The sequence below is a fragment of the Dipteris shenzhenensis genome, chromosome 6 (assembly GCF_047967505.1).
Source record: "Dipteris shenzhenensis isolate YYH24624 ecotype China chromosome 6, Dip_SZ_1.0, whole genome shotgun sequence".
Lineage (NCBI taxonomy): Eukaryota > Viridiplantae > Streptophyta > Polypodiopsida > Gleicheniales > Dipteridaceae > Dipteris > Dipteris shenzhenensis.
In genome coordinates, this window is record NC_141601.1 from 3,240,456 (window position 1) to 3,262,440 (window position 21,985).

The 21,985-nt window shown below is 42.6% G+C and overlaps 1 protein-coding gene across 1 annotated transcript in view; it reads left to right on the forward strand.

Annotated features, from left to right (window-relative positions):
- LOC147900646 (golgin candidate 4-like) overlaps positions 1-21,985 on the forward strand; it is a 161,783-nt gene that overhangs the window by 86,698 nt on the left and 53,100 nt on the right. Inside the window, exons 9-11 of the mRNA XM_087376266.1 lie at positions 5,918-6,058; positions 14,023-14,319; positions 14,736-14,801. Of these exons, the coding sequence (XP_087232392.1) occupies positions 5,918-6,058; positions 14,023-14,319; positions 14,736-14,801 (504 nt within the window). The remainder of the gene's footprint in view (positions 1-5,917; positions 6,059-14,022; positions 14,320-14,735; positions 14,802-21,985) is intronic.

A 21,985-nucleotide genomic window follows, 5' to 3' on the forward strand; every position in this document is an offset into this window, starting at 1 on the left:
ATGATAGTACTAAGTACAATATAGTCATGTCAGTGGTCGACTACATATCAATCTCATCATCATCATCGTCTTCGTTGTTGTCATCAGAGATTTGGGGTGGATGAGGTAAAATGGAGGCATGAAATCGGCGATAGAGTGATGTCTACTGCTCACGGGTGCAGCTCTGTGATGTCTCATGGTCATAGCTGTGCGTCTAACAAGGGCCACAGTAACCCCAGTAACCCGTGTCGCCGACTTTGAATAGAGAGGGGATGTCCCCAAGTGTAATATGCGTGTCAACCCTCTGTCTGAGCTGTCAGGTCACTGGCTCTGGATCGCGATGATGTTGAGGCCTCGTCTCGTGGGTGTCCATGTGATCTGGTAGGAAGAGCTTCGTGATATAGCTCTGAGAAGGATCTGCTAAGGAAGACATCTGCTCCTGTCTGTGTGATCAAAGTATCCTCTCGCGGTGCCTGACTACCTCATGGATGAAGCCCGTCAAACATCTCTGGTCTGGGTAGGAGAGGAATCATAGGAGAGGAATCATGACAAATCCCCAAAGCTATCTCTGAAGAGACAGTAGAAACGCCCTCGGATCTCATAGTAAACAAGGCACCTGAAGATGACGTGCTCCTCCGTCTCAACCTCCTACATGTCACATAATGTGCATATGCGCCTCTCCCTGGGTATGCCCTTTGCTCTGCGCGCTGTCAATAGGAAGTCTATGTGAAGAGACTCGGAACTGCCCAATAGAGATCCTCAGTGAGTGGGGTAGGTGGATCCGCGTATATATTGGTGGGTCAATGAAACCCTCCTTTGTGATCTACATGCCACTATCTCTGTAGAAGGTCAAACCATCTCTGTGTGCATGCATAACATCATCTCTAGTCCCCCCCTGTCGAAAGTGCCACAGAGAGAGAGAGAGAGAGAGAGAGAGAGAGAGAGAGAGAGAGAGAGAGAGAGAGATGTGTATTAACGTCCTCGTAAGACCTCGCGGGTCTATGGGACAAGATACACAAACCAAAAAACTACAGCATCAGTTAGAGACTGAGAGTCTGTGGGGGAGTACATCTCAACCCCAGATTATTATAATAGCATAAAATAACTACATTCAAGTATTATGTAAGAGTGAGCTGAATAACATTAGTTTAAGACTGAGAGTCTTTGGGTTTAGGTTTGAAATCTCTTATTAGTGCTTGCCCATCTCGGTAGACCGTCCATTTACCTTCCTTCCTTGCTTCTTTCACTTTGATGAGTTCACTTGCCCGTTGTTTGAGTTGGGTTATAGTGAGCTCTTTAGATATTCAAATTCTAGTACCCTTGAGATTGTTGGTTTGTCTAAGGATCTTGACCCTTGAGCTTTTTTCTTTGAAGTAAATCTGTGCCTGGTTACCCTTTCAAGTGATGAAGCTTATGTCATTCTCATCCCAATCGACTTGTGGTACTGCCTTCTTGAGTTGAATGATTTTGCTCTCATCAATGTGTGTTTCTTCCTCTTCCATTCCAAAACAGCCAAGGCAGCTGTCTTGCAATCCTCCAGTGCGTAAAATCTTCTTGTTACTTACTAGAGAGAGGCTATAGGCTGAGAGGAAATGATACTCAAATGAAGAGATCATGAGAGAGAGAGAGAGAGAGAGAGAGAGAGAGAGAGAGAGAGAGTTATTAACGTCTTGGGGAGGCTTCACGGGCCTATGAGACGGAGTACAATAAAAAAGGTAACTCATACAAGCCACTGTCCGTTGAGGCAAAGGTTGCCCTAAGGCTCTTTGCCGAGTGCTATGCTAATAATCTCAAAAGCTTAAGTACTCAAAACTAGTGCTAGAAAAACATATCCAGGTGCCATGGTGGCTCCCTAGTGGGCCGCGAAGATGTTGTGTATTTGGGTCTGTGGAGTTGTCTCTTGTGGTTCAGTCTCCATGGCTTACATCTGATCTTTTTTGACTCCAATGCTGCCCTCTCTATCTTTGTCTCTGTCTCTGTTTCTGTCTCTCCTCTCCCCCCCCCCCCCCCCCCACACACACACACACACACATTCATCCCTCTTGCTTTCCTCATTCCGCCATTCATCTTGCACTTGTCCTCCTTGTTTCTTTATCTTTGCCAATACTTTGTCTACGTGTGCTTTCTCATATAAGTAGTGCAACATTAGTGGCTTGCAAGCTATCAACCTTCTTAACCAGCACTAGACAAATCTTATAGAAGTGGATGATGACATGAGAAATACCTTTTGGTCGTCCCCTTGTTGTGTAGCTTTCCAAAGCTTGCTTTCCCCATGTGTCTTCCACACATCTTGTGTAGGCATTGTGTTGTCACTTTTGTATGTTTGCTTGCAGCCAATGGTGATCCACAAGGTCCTGCAGTTCAGTCTTATCATCCTTCGGTGGACGTTTGTCACTTCTTTGACGTTTCTTGGAGGTGATAACCCAAGGTGTAGATTCGACCCTCAAGGCAGCTAAGGGAGGTCTCGTGGCACCTCCATTAGACCTGAGGCAGGGTTGAGGTGGTCCTAGGGATGGCAAATTCTTGATTCCTAAACCTTGCTCCCAATTTGCAATAGTGTGGGAAGATTTCTTTGAGTTCTTGTTAATATTTCTTGGTGTTTGCAAGTTTGGGCAGTCTGGCGTAGATCTCAATGGGGTTGGAGACGTTTCTAACTGTTTCTTTGGAGCTTTGGGTGTCGTTTGCTAGATCCTTGTAGGTGTGGATTGAGCTGGAGATGGTGTGGCAAGGGCTGGGCACAATGTGGCCTTACCCGATAGCCTTTTTCGGAAGGCTTTGGAGGTTCGTACTACCCACAATAGCTCCTCCTAACTAGGGCGGGGCATATGCACAGACATCACACATAGTGCAGGGGCCTAGGCAAAGCCTAGGATGTTGCTACCAGCAGCATATGCATCAGGCGCAAGTAGGATTGGAGGCGGGATTGTCCTGTAAGATAGAGGATGAGGCAGGGCGTATATATATATAAGTGTGTGTGTGTGTGTGTGTGTGGATGGATGGATGGAGAGAGAGAGAGAGAGAGAGAGAGAGAGAGAGAGAGAGTTTATTAAAAGTATTTGGAAGACTGAAGGGTGTATGAGACTGAAAAGGACCTGATACAATGAGCGAAAGAATGGAGCGTCTAAACAGGCATCAACACCCATGATGAACATAAGAAAAATCCATGATCGTAATGATACCGATACATCAAGAGAGAGAACTATTTGAACTCATGGAGAGGGCAACGACTGGCAGCGCTGTGATGATCATGTGGGGAGGGCTAAGGAGAAGTCAAGTCTAAGAGGGAATCGGCGATGTGCGAGGTTGCTGTGGCAGCTTAAAAACCTTTGATGGGTCTCTAACGAGCCTTAGTACGTGTGGTTTGTTGTGGTATTTTAGCAATGGCCCTACGACGAACCAGTGCCATGTCACGCTAGTCGGTCGTGTCTCTGGTGTGGTGAGCAAGGAGGGAAGGTCGCCTAGTCTAATGTGTGGGTTAGCCTAGTGGTGAGTCTCATTTGCCTCTTGCTCTGGGTCACGGGCCTAGTGTCTGCTTGAACACTGATGGTCACTGCTGTTTAGTTGGAAAATCTCATTAATCGTGCTCTAAGTGGAGTTTGGCTATACGTCCAAGCCTCGTCTCTCCTGTGATATGAGGAAATGCTCCTTGTGTCGGATGATCTCATGGATGAAATCCACTAGGCACCTGTAATGTGGGTAGGACAAAAGGCTAGATAGGGGCCCAAAGCCATCCTTGAAGAGGCAGTGATAGCGACGTCTGATCTTGTAGTACACCAGGCATCTGCTGAAGTGAAATGCTCCTCCAACTTGATCGCAGGGGATGCAGATGCAGCCCTCTGTAGGTATACCCTCTGCTTGTCCACTCTCAATGCAAAGTCGGTGCAATGGGACACGGAACTGCCTGGTAGATATCCTTAGGGAGTGGGGGAAGTGGATCTGTGTGTACCATGGTGGATCAATAAAATCCTTTGCTGAAATCCGTAGGCAATGGTCTCTATAAAAACTAAGCTTTACCGGGAGCTTGCAGGGTGCCAACCAGGTCCTTAATGTGTGTTCTCTTCACACTCACAAAGTTCACAAGTGGGATCAGAAACATCCTCCTAGGGCGGGAGTATTGGATAGGTGTGGCACTTCTGAATCCTTGGAGGTGACCTAGAGAACATAATATCAAGAATGAGAAGTTCCATCATCGGAACTTGCTCCAAATTGGAGATACACAGGTCGTTGTAACACAATTTTCAGATTCCAATCAGTTGAGAGGACTTTGAGAATGGGCGTGCATGATTGTGGAAAGGTCAAAAATTTATATTTCAATATATGTATGTGTGTGTGTGTGTGTGTATTTGAACGTGGATTTGAAAGAAAAGGACACACAGGTGGGTCTCTCTCCTTTTGATATAGTTGATAATGATACAGTGGACAAGACTTGTGGATTTGAGAGTGCAAGATACTCAGGATGCTTGTCCTTTACCAAAAAGTACTTTTACAATTGAGGATATGCATCCTATATTACAATAGGTTTTTGACCCAGTGATTCAACAGTTTCGTCTTCCTGCTTATGTCAAGAAGAATCACAAGGGTAAAAAGAAATCACATTTTATTGATGGTACTACTACTTCACTCAATGCTTTTTTGGTACAACAGGGGATCACTTTGGAGGATATTGTCTTTATGTTGTCACCTAGAGGCATGTAAATTCATATTTTTCTCCTTTTGTTTTGGGGTTTTTTTGTTATCTGCATTCCCTATCTCTACTAGATAGGTGTTCCTTTTATACTTTTCTCTTTTGTACTTCATGGTGGGTTTTCACCTCTTTTTGAGGTTTCCCACGCAGTAATATAGAGTTCTCTTTTGTGTGTGTGTGTGTGTGTGTGTGTAAGTATCCATGCAGTCGTATGACTCTTAAGTAACATAGGGACGTGCGAAAACAAGCAAGCTAGCTCCAAAACAGACAAGAAATGACGTTTTTAGACTGTGGGTTGCAGTTTTTTGAAGTTTTGAGAGGTCTTTTCATTGTCAGGATTGGAATTTCAGCTTAAGATGCATTTTGGCATGGACCTGGATTGTGATATTGGAATCCTGCTCTGGATGCAGTATAACTCTAGGTTCTCTGCAAGAGACCATGTGTACTTTTTCAACCTCTCTGTTAAGAGACCATGCTGTACTTTTTCAACTTAATGGTTGCACAAAGGAATGGTCGTGCATTAATGTGCAACTCTATTGTTGATTGCTAACACGATCTTCCTTAAACAGAGAAATCAATATAAACAATAGAGTCAATGAAGTGGATGAAAATGAAAACAAAGTTTCTTTGCAGTAGACAAGTACTAGCCATTGGCTGGTGCTTTCGATGACTGAGGTGTGTAGCTAGATATCATCAGGAGTATCATGCAAGAAGGCAGTCGGGGCCTGCAAAAGAGGAAGATCCTGTTCAAATTCGAACAGAAATACGAGAAAATTTGACTCAAATTGAACACCTTTCCCAGGACTTCTTTCATTATGTTTAGGCAGCTTAATCTATTCTATAGGGTATGAAGGCCATGGCCTGATGAAGTCCTAAGCTGCACCTTTCATGGTTTTTAAATTCTCGCCATGCAACAAAGATAGAGCTTTAGACCATGATCCGCGCCTGTACTTCTCTGATTGTCAATTTTGAGGTCTGAACAGCAATGTTTTGCGGCCCTTGCATAGAATTTTGTGGTGTTGCGTATTGTACTTTCTAAGAATAAACAATCTTTGGCAGTGTAATTGAGTAATAACTTGGGACTCTATGATGGCAACAGTCTGAAAATTCTAGGACCTTTGAGTGATTAAAAAGATGTACATTTGTTTGTTGTTTTTCTAGCTTTCAGATTTGATGCTCCTCATTCAAACAGTTGGATCTCTTTTGTTGGGGAACCTGCTCATTCTTTTCAAATTGGTTTGTTTTTTAAAACAGTCAAGCAGCATACCTAAAGATGCACAGGAGGCAATGGATTTGGAAGCGAAAAATTATGAAAAAAGTCTTGATGCTATCCGTGCTGAGCGAGACAAGGCGTTACGGGATCTAAAAAGATTGAAGCAGCATCTTATAGAAAAAGTACATTATCATACCGATGTCATGAAGAGCAGACCAGTTGTACACTTATAGGGCTGCTTTTGGCTGATTTATATAAACCCTATTGGAAAATCAAAGGGACTTGTTTTAAATAGTTTTGTTTGTGTATGTTTACTCCCCAAATTGAATTATTGACTTGCTGCTGTGATGCTGATGAAGCTCATCTATGGCTACTAGAGGCAGGGTTCAAAGTTCCGATTCAAGCATTCAATGCCACTCTTTTTTTTGGTTTGGGGGGGGGGGAGGGAGAGCTCTGAAAGTTTTTAAGATAGATGTAAACAAGGGAAGTCCAAGTTTCTCTCATACCTTGATATTATTCTTTAAAGTCGGTTTATTTAAAAAGGGGTTAGTCTAGGATATGTTACTATAACCCCTGCGATATGTCATGGAGTGCTTTATGGTTTAGAACTCTGCACTTGCATGTTTGTAAGTGAATCTGGCTAGTCTTGACACGATCATATATTCGGTGCTGACTTTTTGAAAAAATGGATTTTCATTAAACTCTTTTAATTGCATTTGTTTCTTGTGGAAAGTTGTTGGTCTCATGCCTGTGTACTGAAATCGGCCTCAGCGCCAACAAGAAGGCGGTAATAGACAGTTAACCAACCGAAGCTCTCACATAAACAATTTAGCAAATAAATAACCAATCGAATGGGAGCCATAAGGCTCCTGCTCAAGACAATAACACAGACTTGCCCCAAACCTTGGTGCCCCTTTCAGTATTTCTTTATTATTTAGAGATGCCTGCAGATAAGATACACACTGGATTCAATCTCACTGGCATTCAATGCACATCCCACTCTCAGTAGGCATCAGTGTCCCAAGCAACACCGTGCTGGGCTCTGCTCTCACCATGCTTTCTAATAGGCATCCAAATCAGCTCCCAGTACTAGCATGAGGCCGGGAGCTGTTACTAGCAATCCAAAAGGGATCACTCAACTCCCTTGCCAACCTCAGGTGCCCACTGGACCAGTGATGTGCCCAAAGAAATAATAGCATTTAAAACCAGCCTGCAACGTCGATAGCCTGCATCTCTCTCCGATAGCACCAACCATGCATCTCCCTACCTGCAATGGGTCTCCAAAATAGCTCAAAACTAAGAGCGATCTCTGGTAAGCAACTGTGAATTGTAAACCTACTGGGAGCATCCAGCAGAGCTCTTTCTCGAGCTAATACACACCAACAGAAAGACACTCTTCCCATGCTGCCACGATGGCAGCTGTCCATGTGACGAAGGCAGCCTGCCTGTACAAGCTCTCACGCTGTCCGTACACCCGCATTGTAGCAGTCCGTAGATAGCCATACTGTCGCAATCCGTACACAGCTGTACTATAGCAGTCCATACAGAGCCTGGGAACCTGTATAGCCTGTACATACGATAGGTATGCAGTCACCAGCCAACAAAAATGCCTTCGCCAATTGCCCACGAACTGTTTTCACAGCCCGGTGTGCACGGAATCCGCATTGGAGAGCTTCATATCCACCCGCGACGTGCACTCTTGGATCCAATCCGCCATACGAAACTGTTATGGATTTCTGTGATGCCACACCACAATTTTCCAGCTGCTTCCAGCAGCCCCACATAGCCATAGCAACTTAGTAGGTTTCAACTTGCCCCATGTTGGGTGGATTCATCACTCAGCACAACATTAGTCCTCCATAGTTTTATGTTCCTTATGATAAGGGCCCCAAATGTGGAGAGAGTGGAAAGTTATTAAGAAAGGTGTAACTAAGGAAAGCACGGCTTTCTTTTGTACCTGGATTAAGAACGGTTTGTAGTACTGTTTAAAATACGAAAGTCTGAATTTTTCGCATATATACTAGTGGTGTTTTGAGTCCTTTTGTTGAGCAAGAGATCTATGTTTTTGTACTGGTATATGCGGCAAAGATTATATATCAATTGATATCATATATTTAGATGAATCACAATGGCTTGATATTTTGCACTGAAATGCTAGAATACAGGGTTGCCCGTCAAGGTTAGGATTCCCTTTATTACAGCTTGGTAGCTGTTTGAGACGATGGTGCATGCTAAGCTTAACATCTATGATGAGGGACACACTATATCACATGCAAGTTTCGTTGGTCCATGCAACTGCTAGCCCCATGCAATGTATCTGGAGTGAACGAGCTGATCAGTAAGGAAACAAATGAAGCGAAAGAGGGGAAGTTATCACCTTTGAGTGGCTCTAATTTTGGTGTGATGAAAGGAGTTGTTGAAATCAATGCTTCACCTTGTGGGTCCTAGGTCAATGCCTACATGATTAACCTGTAAGGTTCCCAAATGAGGAGAGTTGGCAAGCATGTCTAGGAGCGGATCAAGTAGAACGAGGCTGTTCTTCATAGTCTAGCAGACAGGCCAGGTACACATGCAAATCAGAGGCCCAAGCTCGAGGCACCCGTTAAATAAAATGCATATGATAGGTGGATATCAATCAAGCTTCGGCCAAGCGGCCATCAGGCCACGCAATAGGCTGACCGTATGTCAGCTGCCTAGGGCTGGCCATCTGGTCATTCAGGTGAGGGGCGCATCAGCCCTTCCCTTGGTTTATGAGAAGGGGTTGCGACCCCCTCTCACCTCCACAACCTTGCTCCTTGAAGCATTCTGGGTCTTTACTAACCTTCAGAAGTAGTGCATGATCGAGGGAGGGGTGCATCAACCCTCCCTCAGGTTTTAAGAAGGGGTTTCATAGATCAAGCTTGGAGATCTTCCCTCCATGTTCTAGACCAGAGACATGGCTGACGGGCGTGACAGTGGCACTTGTCTGAGACTGCAACAACGGACCACACACACTAATCGTCACTAGCTCGTTGCCAGCTCCTATCACAAGTTTTATGCCACTGCAGCCTCGTACATCACCCTGGTCTCAGGTGGGCTTGCTCCCTCCACTTGCATCTAGAGGACCATTGCAGTGATTTCACACTACTCTCGCTTAGAGGCTCCACCCATTCGGCTCATTGTTTCTGGCTTTTTCAGTCTCACAGACCCTAAGTCTTTCGAAGACTGTTAATAAACTTTCTTTCTTTCTGACCTGCACAACCTGGGTCTCTACTAACCTTCTTCAGTTGACCCTAGCTTGGGAGAGTACTCTCGCATGCAACCCTTGAGCCTGATTGGGTAGCATCTCGACTTGGAGGAGATTGTCCTTGCCCTACATCTTGTAGTGTTTTCGCTTTTATGCATCATGCATGGTAAATCTTTCACAAGCTTGGTCAATTGAGGACTAGGTGAAGGTGACATCCACAAGAAGTCTGGGAATACCTTGCATCTTGCAAGGAACCGTGATTCAAAGATGCATCTCTAAGAAAGTCATGTAGAGGTCCAATCAACTACAAGGTGTAGCATAAATGCATTGCTTGTTTGTTGTCCATGAAAGGTGTTTTTCAAGCGGCAAAAGTGGACAAAAATTTCACCTGACTTCTTACAAAGTGGCTGGTGTATTATACAAAAGTGATACTTCAAGATCCACGCAAGTGATGAAGAAGCTGGGATTTCCTGGTTGCTGCAGATATGCCCATGCAACGACCAGGAAATCCCCAAGTAAAAAATTGCTTTTCTTGATCTGGTCAAGCAAGAAAGATATCCTGCCAATTCTCTAGACCCCTTTTTACCATAGCGCTGTATGCACTCAATCTCTATAAGGCATCATTTCCATTGGGTGTTTGTTCTAAAGACCCCTCTCCAAAGGTTCATAGGTAGACCTCTATGCCGAAACAGCCATGAAAACATGTAGCATTCTCTTCTTCTATGGGATCTATAAAGGTCTCTCTCCAAAAGTAGGGCCCCCGGGAGGGGAAGGAGGGTGGAAGGGATGATGCCAAAACTCTCCAACTAAGCTCTCTTGGTGGGCGACCATTGCATGTCCCGAATTGATGTTGTTATTAACAGTGTGGTCAAAGATAGATACAATACTCTTGAGGCATGGACTGTGGATGCAGGTCCTCCCTCCCATGTAGATCACTACATGTAGCTTGAGTGACCCATAGGATGGCCTAATCATCTATAATGGGTTCATTCCACATGAAGGGATGCCTATCGATCTCAGGAAGGTCCGTTTATGTTGGGTAAAGAAGTCCTTCCATGGTTGGTTGCCAGGGAGGAAAGCTCTATTAACAAGCGTACCTAGAAGTGCTTTGCAATGAATGTCAAGATCAATGATAGTGGCAAGTAAGGAAATTGTATTCCGTGCTACCTTAGCTCTCTTATCAACTATGCTCTCACATTCGGACCAAATGTAAGTTTCAGAACAATTTACAGTTCGCCAATGCAAGAACGTAACAAGCTTCAACAAGATGGAATATACCAATTAGGAGCCAAGAGTACCCGGTTGGTAACTAGAGCCCTTGAAGCCAAATCTAGAGTAGTCAGTCCAATTTCATAGTTTCCTCTAGATGACTCTAGATTCGGAGCAAGTAGAGCTGATATTCACACCTACATGGCATCCCAAATATCTTGCTGTAGAGCCCCTCTCAATCTAGATGAAAGCAAGTTCCATTGCCCAAGTCGATGTGTCCACATCAGTGATCTAGGATCCTATGGATTATGTCAGTTCATAGAAGCTTTGCTACGAAGTGAATGGTCTCTAGGGCAGTCTTGAAGAAACATAAGTTTTGGGAGAAGCCTCCAAGAAAAGAGATGCACCATCTACAAGCTTGTAGTAAAGAAGTTTGTCATTCTTCATCAGAAGAGGAAGTCTAGTGATTTCGGTTTGCAAGCGAGAAGAACGGCCATAGCTTTTCCCACAACGAGAAGCAGCAACGTACTAGGGTATATATAGATATAAATATAATTATAGATATGGATATAGATATAGATATGATATAGATATAGATATATAGGTTTATAGATATAGATGTAGATTGTTAGATATAGATAGAAATATAGATCATCCTTGACAGACCAATCTGAAAATCTGGAATTTGTCTCTTCTAGTTACGAAGTGAAGTACCTTGTGCCAGTTGATAGAAGCTCTTGCTGCGAAGCATCTAGGGCAGTCCTGAAGGAAAGTAAGTTTTTGCGAGAAGTGTCCACAAGATCACCGCAAAGAAGTAAATAATTCTTGATTAGAAGAGTAAGTCCAGTGAAGCCGGTTTGCAAGTGAAAAAAACGGCTCATAGCTTTTGCCACAGAGAAAAATTTCTATGTAATAAGGGACATCTCTGAAAAGCTGATCTGAAAATTGGAATTTGTCTCCTCTAGTTACTAAGAGAAGTACCTTGTTGAACTTGACTGATATATAGAGGGTAGAGGAGGCTGAGAGCTCACATATGCATCCCTACATCTGGACACCATGGATTTCTCGAGCCGCGGGAAAGCCTTGTTCGAGATTTCAACCCATGGGTCGTTTTTTGGCCCCGAGAGGACGATAATACAACATTCTATTCTATTCTATGCAACAAGTACAGCTTCTTCATTTCTAAGATGATTCTATTTTATTTCCCGACGTCGACCTATATGAGGCAGGGATATCTCAAGTATTTGCAGAGGTGAGCCCTGATCACTTCCTATGGGCATTCTTTCTTGGGCATGGACATGATATATGACCTCATAATTTGCAATGTTTTGACCGATTGGCCGTCCCTGTGTGGATTTATTTGTTTTCCCCACGACGGGTTTTCAAGCATAGTTGACTACCTCATGGGATCTTGTACCTACCTTTGCTGGACACATCAGTGATATCTTTGTTTTCCCATCAACACCCAAAGTTGATCATCTTAATCGCCTCTTTAGCATACTCACCACCACACGACACACCGCGACACGATTCACACACACCACATACCATACATGCTCTTCGACTATAGTTTATCCCTCAAGTACGTTGCTCGAGGACATTTTGGATGCGGAAGATTGAGCCGCTCTAATCACCCCTTTCCTCCATGAGGCCGACCTCTACTTACCACAAGCTCCACTTGCCCGCTATTTATTGGCTTAGTCCCTGCAATATCTGGTACGAGGATAAGTGTAAGACATTATGCCACCAACTCAAGTTCGAAACTTAGCATCATCTTTTGAGCAAGATGACCAATGTGAGTATTGTCGTCTGGTCCTCTGAAAGAAGCATGCATTCTTTGCCAGAATGAGAAGTTACTAAACATCCTATTTAGCAACGAGTATCGTCGTCTAATCCGTCTAAAGAAGCAGGCATGCATTTCCATAATGAGATGTTACTTTTAGTAGCAACTCCATAGACTTTTGGTGGAAGTTTCTCAAGTGATGAGCTCCTTCTTCTCTCATGGACTCTTTACTTTGGCACTACTATGCACACATGCTTCATAATAATCCTCACGAGTCATTACATCTCTCACAACTATTTTTTGCCATCTCATATGCACTGTCAACCGGTGACATCAGACACACAGCTTTGAAGTTACATAATGGCTGATCCCGAAATCCTGAGGGGCTATGTACTGTATACATTGCATATGGACAAAGTACCCTTGCTGGATCTTGGGCAAAGCATTTTTACGAAGCGGTTTGCATTGGTTTTTCCCACACTTGGACCCTTAACACCATCTTCCCTATTTACAGGCAAGGGATCTCATGAGCCTATGGAGCTACAAGGCCATCATGATTGGGTAGTCATCTATGCCTCGGTATTCGACATGCAGGTTAGCCCATTTGCAGAGCGCCAAGGAGTTATAACCACTCAATAGGTAGGCTTCCTCTGGGGTCAGCCTTGACATTATAAATGACATGGTCTTAGTCTCCTATTTAGCTGAGGGACTTCAACGGCACTTGGATGCAGTTTATACGTTGTGAGACACATGATCTGAAGCTCAATCTATTTAAAACCAAGATTATGATCTTCAACATATCCAAGGAAGTCACACATAGAGAGCAGTTCACCTTCGACGGGTTGCCAGTAGAGATCGTTGCATCTTACACATACCTAGGAGTGCTTTTATCCAACGATTGTAACGATAATACCAATCAGGATTGACTGAGCAGGGGTATGCACAAGTGCTTTCATTCTCATTTCCATGGTCTTCGAGCCAAGTCTCGTCACTTTGATTCTTTGGTCTACTCAGCTAGTATATATGGCCGCCAAGTTTGGGGCCCTATCTATCACAGGTGGATTGAGCGTGGGTGGAGGGATTCCAGGTTCTATTACTCGCACGGATGATCAATAGTAAGCGGTGCCATACCAGATGGTCTTGGCTGAGTTCGGGGTTAATCCACTTCTGCTTGATGTAACAGATTCTATAATTGCTTGAGGCAAAAAGGTTAGGTGTCAGCCCTAAATTGATAGGATTTAAAATTTAAGATTTATTGTTAGCTCGTGGATGTGAGCGATGTCATCCCTTTTTTACTAGGTAAATCAAGGTGAGATTAGGGAATAAGAGTAACTAACTTTGTAGTGTTACTGTGTGACATCAGAAGTCCCCCTGGATATTTTCATGCTGTTTATTAAAGAAGAGCCTTGGTTATAAACCCAACGTTAACCTTTATATGGAAGCAGCATGGTGCTAATGCTTCCTCTTTTCATAAACTACAGTTGATAATGAGCCACTCCTAACGTATCAGATTCTTTGTTTGTTAGCTTTGATGATGAGCTCCTTGGTTGTACTATTGTAGAGCATCCAATTGGAGACTGGATTTGGTTTGTCGGTCAGCTTTCCAGTCTTTCTTGCTCTGTAATATTGTGAGTTTTTTCATGTCTTCTTGCTTATACCAATTGACATGCCTTTTAGCAAAGGCATATTAGGACGTAGGAAACCATCAACTGGCAGTTGCGTTTCTCTCTAAATACAAATGATTGTGTGTTGCATTGTAATTTGCTGTAATACAGAAGATGGGGAGCTTAAAGTTTTTGTTTTTGTCTTTTTTTTTTGGGGGAGGGTGTGGGGCGGGACTACAGTATGTAGTGTTTTTCCACTGAGAATCTGCACACTTTTCTGGGATGCATGTGTGGACTTCTGATTGTGCTGCTGGATGCTATCAGGAACAAGCTGACTCAGAAAAGATGGATCAGGATAGTGAACGAATAGAAGCACTTCAACAAAGAGCTGATGCAAGCACTCTGCGGGCACTGCAACTAGAGCAAACTCTTGAGCAAACCCTGGCAAACCAAATGGAGGTTAATAAGAAAAATTGTGAGCGGCTCGAAGAGGCCAATGAGGAGATATCACATTTAAGGAAAAGGCTGGCTAGTTGCATTACTGCCCTGGAGTCCAAGGATGTTGAACTTCTTAATCTTCAAACTGTACTGGGGCAATACTATGCTGAGAGTGAAGCTAAGGTAGAGTCAGAAGTGCTCAGTGATTGCTGATTGTTCATGTTTCTGTACTGTACAACTGCTCCATCAATAACGCATGCCTGTATAATCGCATGCCTGTATAATCTGGGTAGTTGCATCGGATTGTTTAAACAACTTGTCAATGTGGAAATGGTTGGAGCTTTCACTTTCTGTAGGGTTCCTTGAAGGTTTCCTAGGAAAGAGGGTAGAGTTTGCATTTTCACAGGAAAGAGAGTCGAGTTTGTATTTTAAGACAATGTAGGGCAAACTTCAATGGGCATCAAAGATTAAAAGGTGCAGGGTTTTGCGTAAAATTCTTTGTTTGAGAAAGTGTTTATGATGTCGTTTTATTGGTATCAAAGATGTGCATTTCTCAAGTATTGCTTATGAGCTGTACCTTTGGCTTTCGAAACTGACAGGATCGGCTGCTTGGGGAGCTTTCTGCAGCCAAGAAAGAGCTATCATTGCTTTCGGAGGAATTACAGGTAAGCTTTTAAAAACAGCTTTTCTATTTGTAAGCTAAGAGTGTGAGATTTGAATAGATTAATAGACAACCTTATGCATGCAATGTGTATTATTTCAATTGGCAAAGTCTGATGTAGAGTGCAAGAGGAGCACACCATGTTTCACTAACGGAGCCAGTAATAGGAAATGATGATGGTGAGCTAGGAGACTCCCGACTTCCTCAAATTATGTTGAGCTAGGAGACTCCAGACTTCCTCAAATTATGGGTGGTGATAATATATATTAATACGAATGTTGAATAAAGACATGTGGGACATACATAATGTTTTGTATAGTTCAGGAAAATCTACTATCTGTTAGTGCTATCACTTAACAGAATAAGAACATATAACAAGGACAATGATTTCAAGATCATAGCTGGAGGAGTTGAAGAAGTCATGTAGTCATCTAAGAATGCAAAACCTAGTTCTTATAAATAGGAAAGATTTTGTATGTGGATTGCCTCGGCTTTGTCAGGAGAAGATAGTTTGTAAAAGATGTATCATGGGAAATTAATGTCCTGAAAAGTTTGTTAAAAAAGGTTCGAGGAAAAAAGATATCCTTGAAAGTCATAGTAGTAAGAGAGAAGATTTACTTCCCGACATTCATAGACGATTATTTCAAGAAGATATGGGTGTACTTCTTGAATGAGAAGTTTGAGACCTTAAAATACGTCAAGGAATTTGTTGCATGATTGAAAACTAGACTATCTAGCGGGTAAAGGCTCTTATATCGTAATATAGATCCACATATTTTTATGAGTTCTATAAAGGAAAGTCTTGCCTCTATTAGATGGATGTGAAAATCTACTTTCTTAATGGTGATCTGAAAGAGGTCTACATGGGTCAACTACATGGATTTGTGAGGCTAAAAACAAGGAGAAGGTTTGTATACTAGAAAAGCTTTGTATGATTTGAAACAAGCACCTTGCTTGGTATTCAAAACTTGATGTGCATTTGCATAAAAAGGGTTTCAATAAAAGTTCATTTGATTATAATTTGTACACACAGCATGATGCAAAAGGTAACATAGTTATTGTAGTTTTATACGTTCATGACATAGTCATCATAGGTAATAATGAATAACACAAGAAACATGCCAAAGAGGAGATGAATAAAGCCTTTGACATGAAAGACCTTGGCCATATGTATTACGATTCAGAAATAGAAGTTTGGAGAGATCAATGTAAAACATTCATATCACAAACCAATTACGCAAATGAAAGACTCAAACATTGAGAATGGAGGATTGCAAGCCAATCAATAGACCAATGAATCCAGGTGAGAATTTATTGGAGGATCATGGAGTAGATGGTACTTTATACAGGTAACTAGTTAGTAGCCTAATATATATTAACCACCACCAAAGGCTGATGCAATATAATGTGATTATTCTTAGATACGTCCAAGGAACAATGTTTGAATTTAATTATCACGGTTTAGAAATAGTGATTGGGTTGGGTGTTCAGATGACATAAGATCTATTTCTTCAGCATCAGATTTGGCTTGATATTGTGGAACTATAATTATTGCTTTATCCTCCACATAAACCGAGTATAGCATCCATAAATGTAGCCTGGGAGGCTACCTAGGTTAGAAGGATCTTAATTTTATTGGTCTTATTAAAAGTATCCAACTTGGTATCGAGAGCTTTATCAAACTAGCCAAGGATCGGATTTCATGCTTGGATTAGCAATATCACTTTATACGCAAAAATGATTGTGACAGGTAAAAAAGAAATGTTATATTGTGCAAAAGAAGATTAAGTGGTAGAGATCCTAACTAAACCACTTGCAAGGGTTAAGCAAGAGTTTTTTTTGTTTTTGTTTTTTTTTTTTGGGGGGGGGGGGGGGGGGGGCAAAAAATAGACTTCCATTAAGTGTGAATAACAACCAGAAGAGCTTTAGGCGGAAATACATCATACAATGCATGATAAAAAACTTGTAGATGTGCACAATTGAAATTTTGTAAAACTTGCTGACAATACACTTGGGTTGAGGGGCTAAGATGGGCCCAACCAAGCTCACTTTATTTCTTGAAAAAGAGATACAAGACCAAGGTGCAATGCAGCTCCCAAACTTTGAACTTAGTTGATGATTATGACTTAGACGGAAGACTTAAAGGAACAATTGTAGAAAGGGATAAACACTAGAGAGAATGACTCCATGGCTGAGACTAGAACGTATTCAGCTCTTGGACAACCCAATCCTCACCACTTCCATCCAACATTCGTTGCAAGACTAGTTATCTAGAAACAGAGCAATACCAACATGAAAATGTGTTGCAAATGAGACAAACTTGAAATTACAGACTCCCCTCATGACTTGACTCCTTTGGACATGGAGTCCTTAATGCTTTTGCAGCCCCCTTGGATGGGAAGAGTGAGAACAAGAGGCTGGAGTGAGAACAACTCAGAAAAAAGGCCTGTAGACGAGAGAGAGAAAATTTGAAAGGAGTGATGCTTTTAGAAAGAGAGTGTCATGGCTGCTCCTAGGCTAGCAGATGGGAAAGAGATGCTGCTGCTGTCCCAAAAGTGCAGAGAAGAGGCTGATTTCTGCATGGGAAGGGCTGGAACAGTAGAGAGAGAAAGCTTGCTAGGAAGTAATGCTTTAGAGAGAGAGTGTTATGGCTTCTCCCAGGCAAGGGAAGGAGGAGACGTACTACTGCTGCTCTGGAGGAGAGGAGAGGGCTGATTTCTGTAGAGGGAAAGAGCCCAAACTGTAGAGAGAGAAATTTTGCACAGTAGAGAGAGAAAGATTGGCAGAGGAGAGAGAGAGCCTGCAGCAAGAGAGAGAAGGGCCTGGAGTGGTGTTGGCTGGTCCCAAAGGGTGGAGGAGGGGCTGCTGCATCAAGGGAGAGAGGCTAAAAACGAGTTTTTCTATACAAGAATGGGAGGGGGAAGGCCCTCTTTTATAGGCTGAGCCCCCCCCTCAGCCAAGGATAGGAGGAGGGACACTTGGCAGCAGATTTTGGTGGGCTGCAGTTCCTGCAATGACAAGTGGTGCCATGGTCCATGCATGGCTGTCCACATGTCCCCACAGGCTGCCATGTGGCTATGCTACATGTCAAGGCTGCCATGACAGCATGCCATGTCACCCAAAACCCTAAAAATGCAAAGTGGTCAGAATTCAATTTTGATTTCATTGTCGGGTACCTAACAGCTTGTACTATGCAATGATGTACCCTAAAGTCACAAATGAGCCATAACTGAGCTCATTCGTTTGTCGTCTTATCTTGTATCTCCATGTCTCTTTGGCATGCTTCCAGGCTCACACCCAAAGCCTAGAGACATTCTCCTGAATGGTTGCTAGGGCGGTATACAATCTGTGCATTTGATTGGTCCCATAAATCGGGTACTCAGGTGGAGTGTGATTTCCAATGTCCCTCCTAAAGGAGGTCATAACTCTGCGGGACACTAATGCCCGTAACCCCAACAAAGGGGGTCCACCTTCAAATGCTAGACCTTGCCCCCATGTACCTAATTGAATAGTTAGGAAAAATATTTTTTTTGCTTTTGCAAAACATATCAAATATAAAACTAAAAGAAAAATTACCAAGCAAAGTGGATACGGTGTGAAGCTAGGTGACAGTGGTCTAGATGTAGCATTCAATGGAAGACTTGACATGGGACTCCCAGGAGGAGATCCATGCACATAAATAGGCTGGGGAGCCTCAAGTCTCTGTCTCTTTGATGAGCGTGGAATGCCTTCCAAAACAAGAAGCGCATCATCTAGGACATCTCTTGCACAACCATTTACTCCCCTTCCAGAGATGCCAAGCAAGTGAGCTCTCACACGAGGCGTACTTCCACGATAGTTTTCCCCACAGTGGCTGCACTTCCACTTCTGTGGTGGAAGCACCATAAGATTCCTCCACATCTGCCTCCTTCCAAACGAGATCTTTTGAACGGCCCATTTTTCTTCCCTTGTGAATCAGAAATTTTAGATAGCCTAGGCTCTAGAAGGCTGAATCTGTGAGGCTGTGACTTGTGCATAGTACATATAGCTCCAATCACTAAGAGTGAAAACATTGAATAGATAAGCGAAAATAGCTGCAAGCATAATGCACCAAAAAAGATGAAAGGTTGCACATACTTGATAAATACTTTGCCAGATATAGGCAAGTTCTAAGCTTTGCCAGAGAACTCAATCGAAAGTTAGAGATATAGGTAGGTCTAAGCTTTGCTTGCAACAACCCATTCATGGTGAGACTGTAGCCTGTGCATGCGTGCATTATTGAAAGGACTCAGAAGCATCTGAATAAGTCTTTAACTTGGTGGAAAGGAAAATTGAAATTGATATGGAAGTTGAAAATGCCATTGAAGCAGTGACTCTTTCTCTGGAGATGTATTGTTGGTATTTTTCCAGTGGAAGTGAAATTAGCTCAAAGAAGGATTGCCTCTCCTCTTTGTCCAAGATGTCATCATACTCCTGAGAGTATTCAGCACTTATTGTGGTTTTGTTCATATTCCATAGATCTTCTAGACAAGATCTTCTATTTTTTATCTCTCAGATTTCCTACACACAGGTTCTCGAGGTTTTTCTGGATGTTTGGCAGATTATCAGTTTCTTTGTCACAGTATTCTCTTTTCTTCCATTGGACTAGATACTGGGCCTTATGGACCCTCTGGCTACAGCGAAATCATGCATATCTGAATTCACCCCTTCAGCACCCTTATGAGTTCTTCTGGGTCTCATTGCGGCAGTCCTTATATGATGCCTTGCATGAGGAAGATTTGGATGTTTCTTGCATTCAGCTTTTCTTTTACTGTTTCTGATGGATAGGGCATTGGCTCTTTTCTCGAGCACTGCCCTGTTGTAAAATGGATGTTTCATAATGTAATTTTCTTAGTTTCACCAAATCCATGGAGGAGGTAATATCAATCGATAAGCCTGTATGGAAGTCAATAGATGCAAAGGATGAGAGGATAATCCTGGACTTGAGGAGTGAAGATGCCAATCTTGAAGCTTGTCTCTTACTTCCAATGTTGGAATCGGAATCAAAGGGAGTAAGAGATCTGCAATAGCTTTCCATAGGGGTCTATGATGCATCCCAAGATTGTAGTGTTGGCATGCTGCCGGAAAAGAGAGAATATGTCCCTGAGTATCTACCACATCATCAATGAACCGGATGCCCAACTTCATGAGATTGTAAGCTCTGATTGGTTGCTGTACAGCAAGAGGAGAGTAAAAAACAACACTCCAGTGAAGGCTTTCCATTCGAAGCGAGGAAGTTATACAAGCAGGATGGGGAGACCATTTGATGCGAGAGAGCACTTTCTTCCAATCCTGAATCAAGGCAGTAGAAAATGGACAACCAGGGATTTTACCTTGAAACTTGCCAAGTACTACTTCCGATGGATCAACTAGCCAATGTCCATAAGCATTTGTGTGCATCTGGCCACATAAAAATGCCAACATGATAGACCAAGGCCGCTCTTGCTGAAAAAAAGTCTTGAGCATAGTGATCTTTCTTGCCAACACATGAAATTTGATGTTTACAATATTCGAACCACCGTGCATTCTTGGAGAGCAAAGCAAGTCCATTTTGAGCAGCCTTAAAGCTTTTTTATGAAGCTTAGTTTTCCAAAAAAGCTCCATGGCTTGAGACATAAAAGAAGAGAGATCTCGAGATGACCAATGTAATAAAGGAAGGTAAAACTGGACATAAGATAAAACAATGGACTGGACAATTCGAAGCTGAACATGCAAAGGCCAAGTGGCTGAGAAAAAAGAAGCTGAAAATGATCCAGACATTGTTTTGCTAGCTGAGATAAAGTTTGGGTCCACAGACCATTGGGATTTCTTACTCTCATGATAGATTGATAGCACGCCGATTTGGATGCCGTGACAGAAATCATAATATGCAGCAAATTCAAGAAAACCAGTCCTATGGAGGAGGACATGGTAACTTTAGATGTAGGGGGAGCCAAAGAGGTCGTGGTGGATGGTAGAGAGGCCAAAATGCAAACAGCAAAGTTGAATGCTACTACTGTGCTAAAATGGGTCATATGGTTAAAGATTGCTATAAAAAGCAGAATGATATCATGACTGGAAAATTGCAGCAAGGCAATTATGCATCCTCTAGTAGACAAGGTGATGAACCAATTCTGTGACAAGTGCAAAAGAAAGCAATGATGTGTGGTATGTTGACTTGGGTGCGTCAAACCACATGACATGTCATGCAGAATGGATGTAGGATGCAAGGAAAATGGAAAGACCAGGATTTGTGGGGACTGGTGATGATACTGCACATCCTATTATTTATATTGTAAAATTCCTTTGTGCCATTTGGAAAGCTTGCGTTTATCATTAGCATCAATTATGGAAGAAGCACAAGACAATGAACTCTGCTCAAAGGCAGAAAGGGACCTTTGATGGCTAATCTGTACCAAGGACTGCTTGTAAGATTTTGCCCATTGGATATGCTGTTTGGTTTCTGCCATGTATCATCTTCCATATTCCTTGATGACATTTTGAATACGATGTACAAAAGAGTTCCAAGCAAAGTCCAGATCCTCCTGAGCATGAGATAACAATGGCCTGCAAGCCAATCGAATCATTTGCTGGAATTTTTCATGAGAAAGATAGAATTGATTGACTTGTAACTGTCTGACTGAAAAGAGCTGCATGTCATCCAGAGGCATGCATGAAAAGTTTAGCCAAAGTGGAGTGTGATCAGATAGTTGTTGAGAATAGTCAGTCCACTCTACACACACACACACACACACACACTTTTTTTTTTTTGGTATTATAAAACATTCATTTACATCAGGGCAGTGCTCAAGAAAAGAGCCAATGCCCTATCCGTCAGAAGTAGTGAAAGAAAAGTTGAATACAAGAAACATCTAAATCGTCCTCATGTAAGGCATCATATAAAGACTGCCGCAATGAGGCTCGGAAGAACTCATAAGGGTGCTGAAGGGGAGAATTCAGATATGCATGATTTCGCTGCAGCCAGAGGGTCCATAAGGCCCAGTATCTGATCCATTGGAAGAAAATAGAATACTGTGACAAAGAAGCTGATAGTTTGCCATACATCCAGAAAAACCTATAGAACCTGTGTGCAGGAAATCTGAGAGAGAAGAAATAGGAGATCTTGTCTAGAAGGTCTCTGGAATATGACATCTTGGACAAAGAGGTGAGGCAATCCTTCTTTGAGCCAAT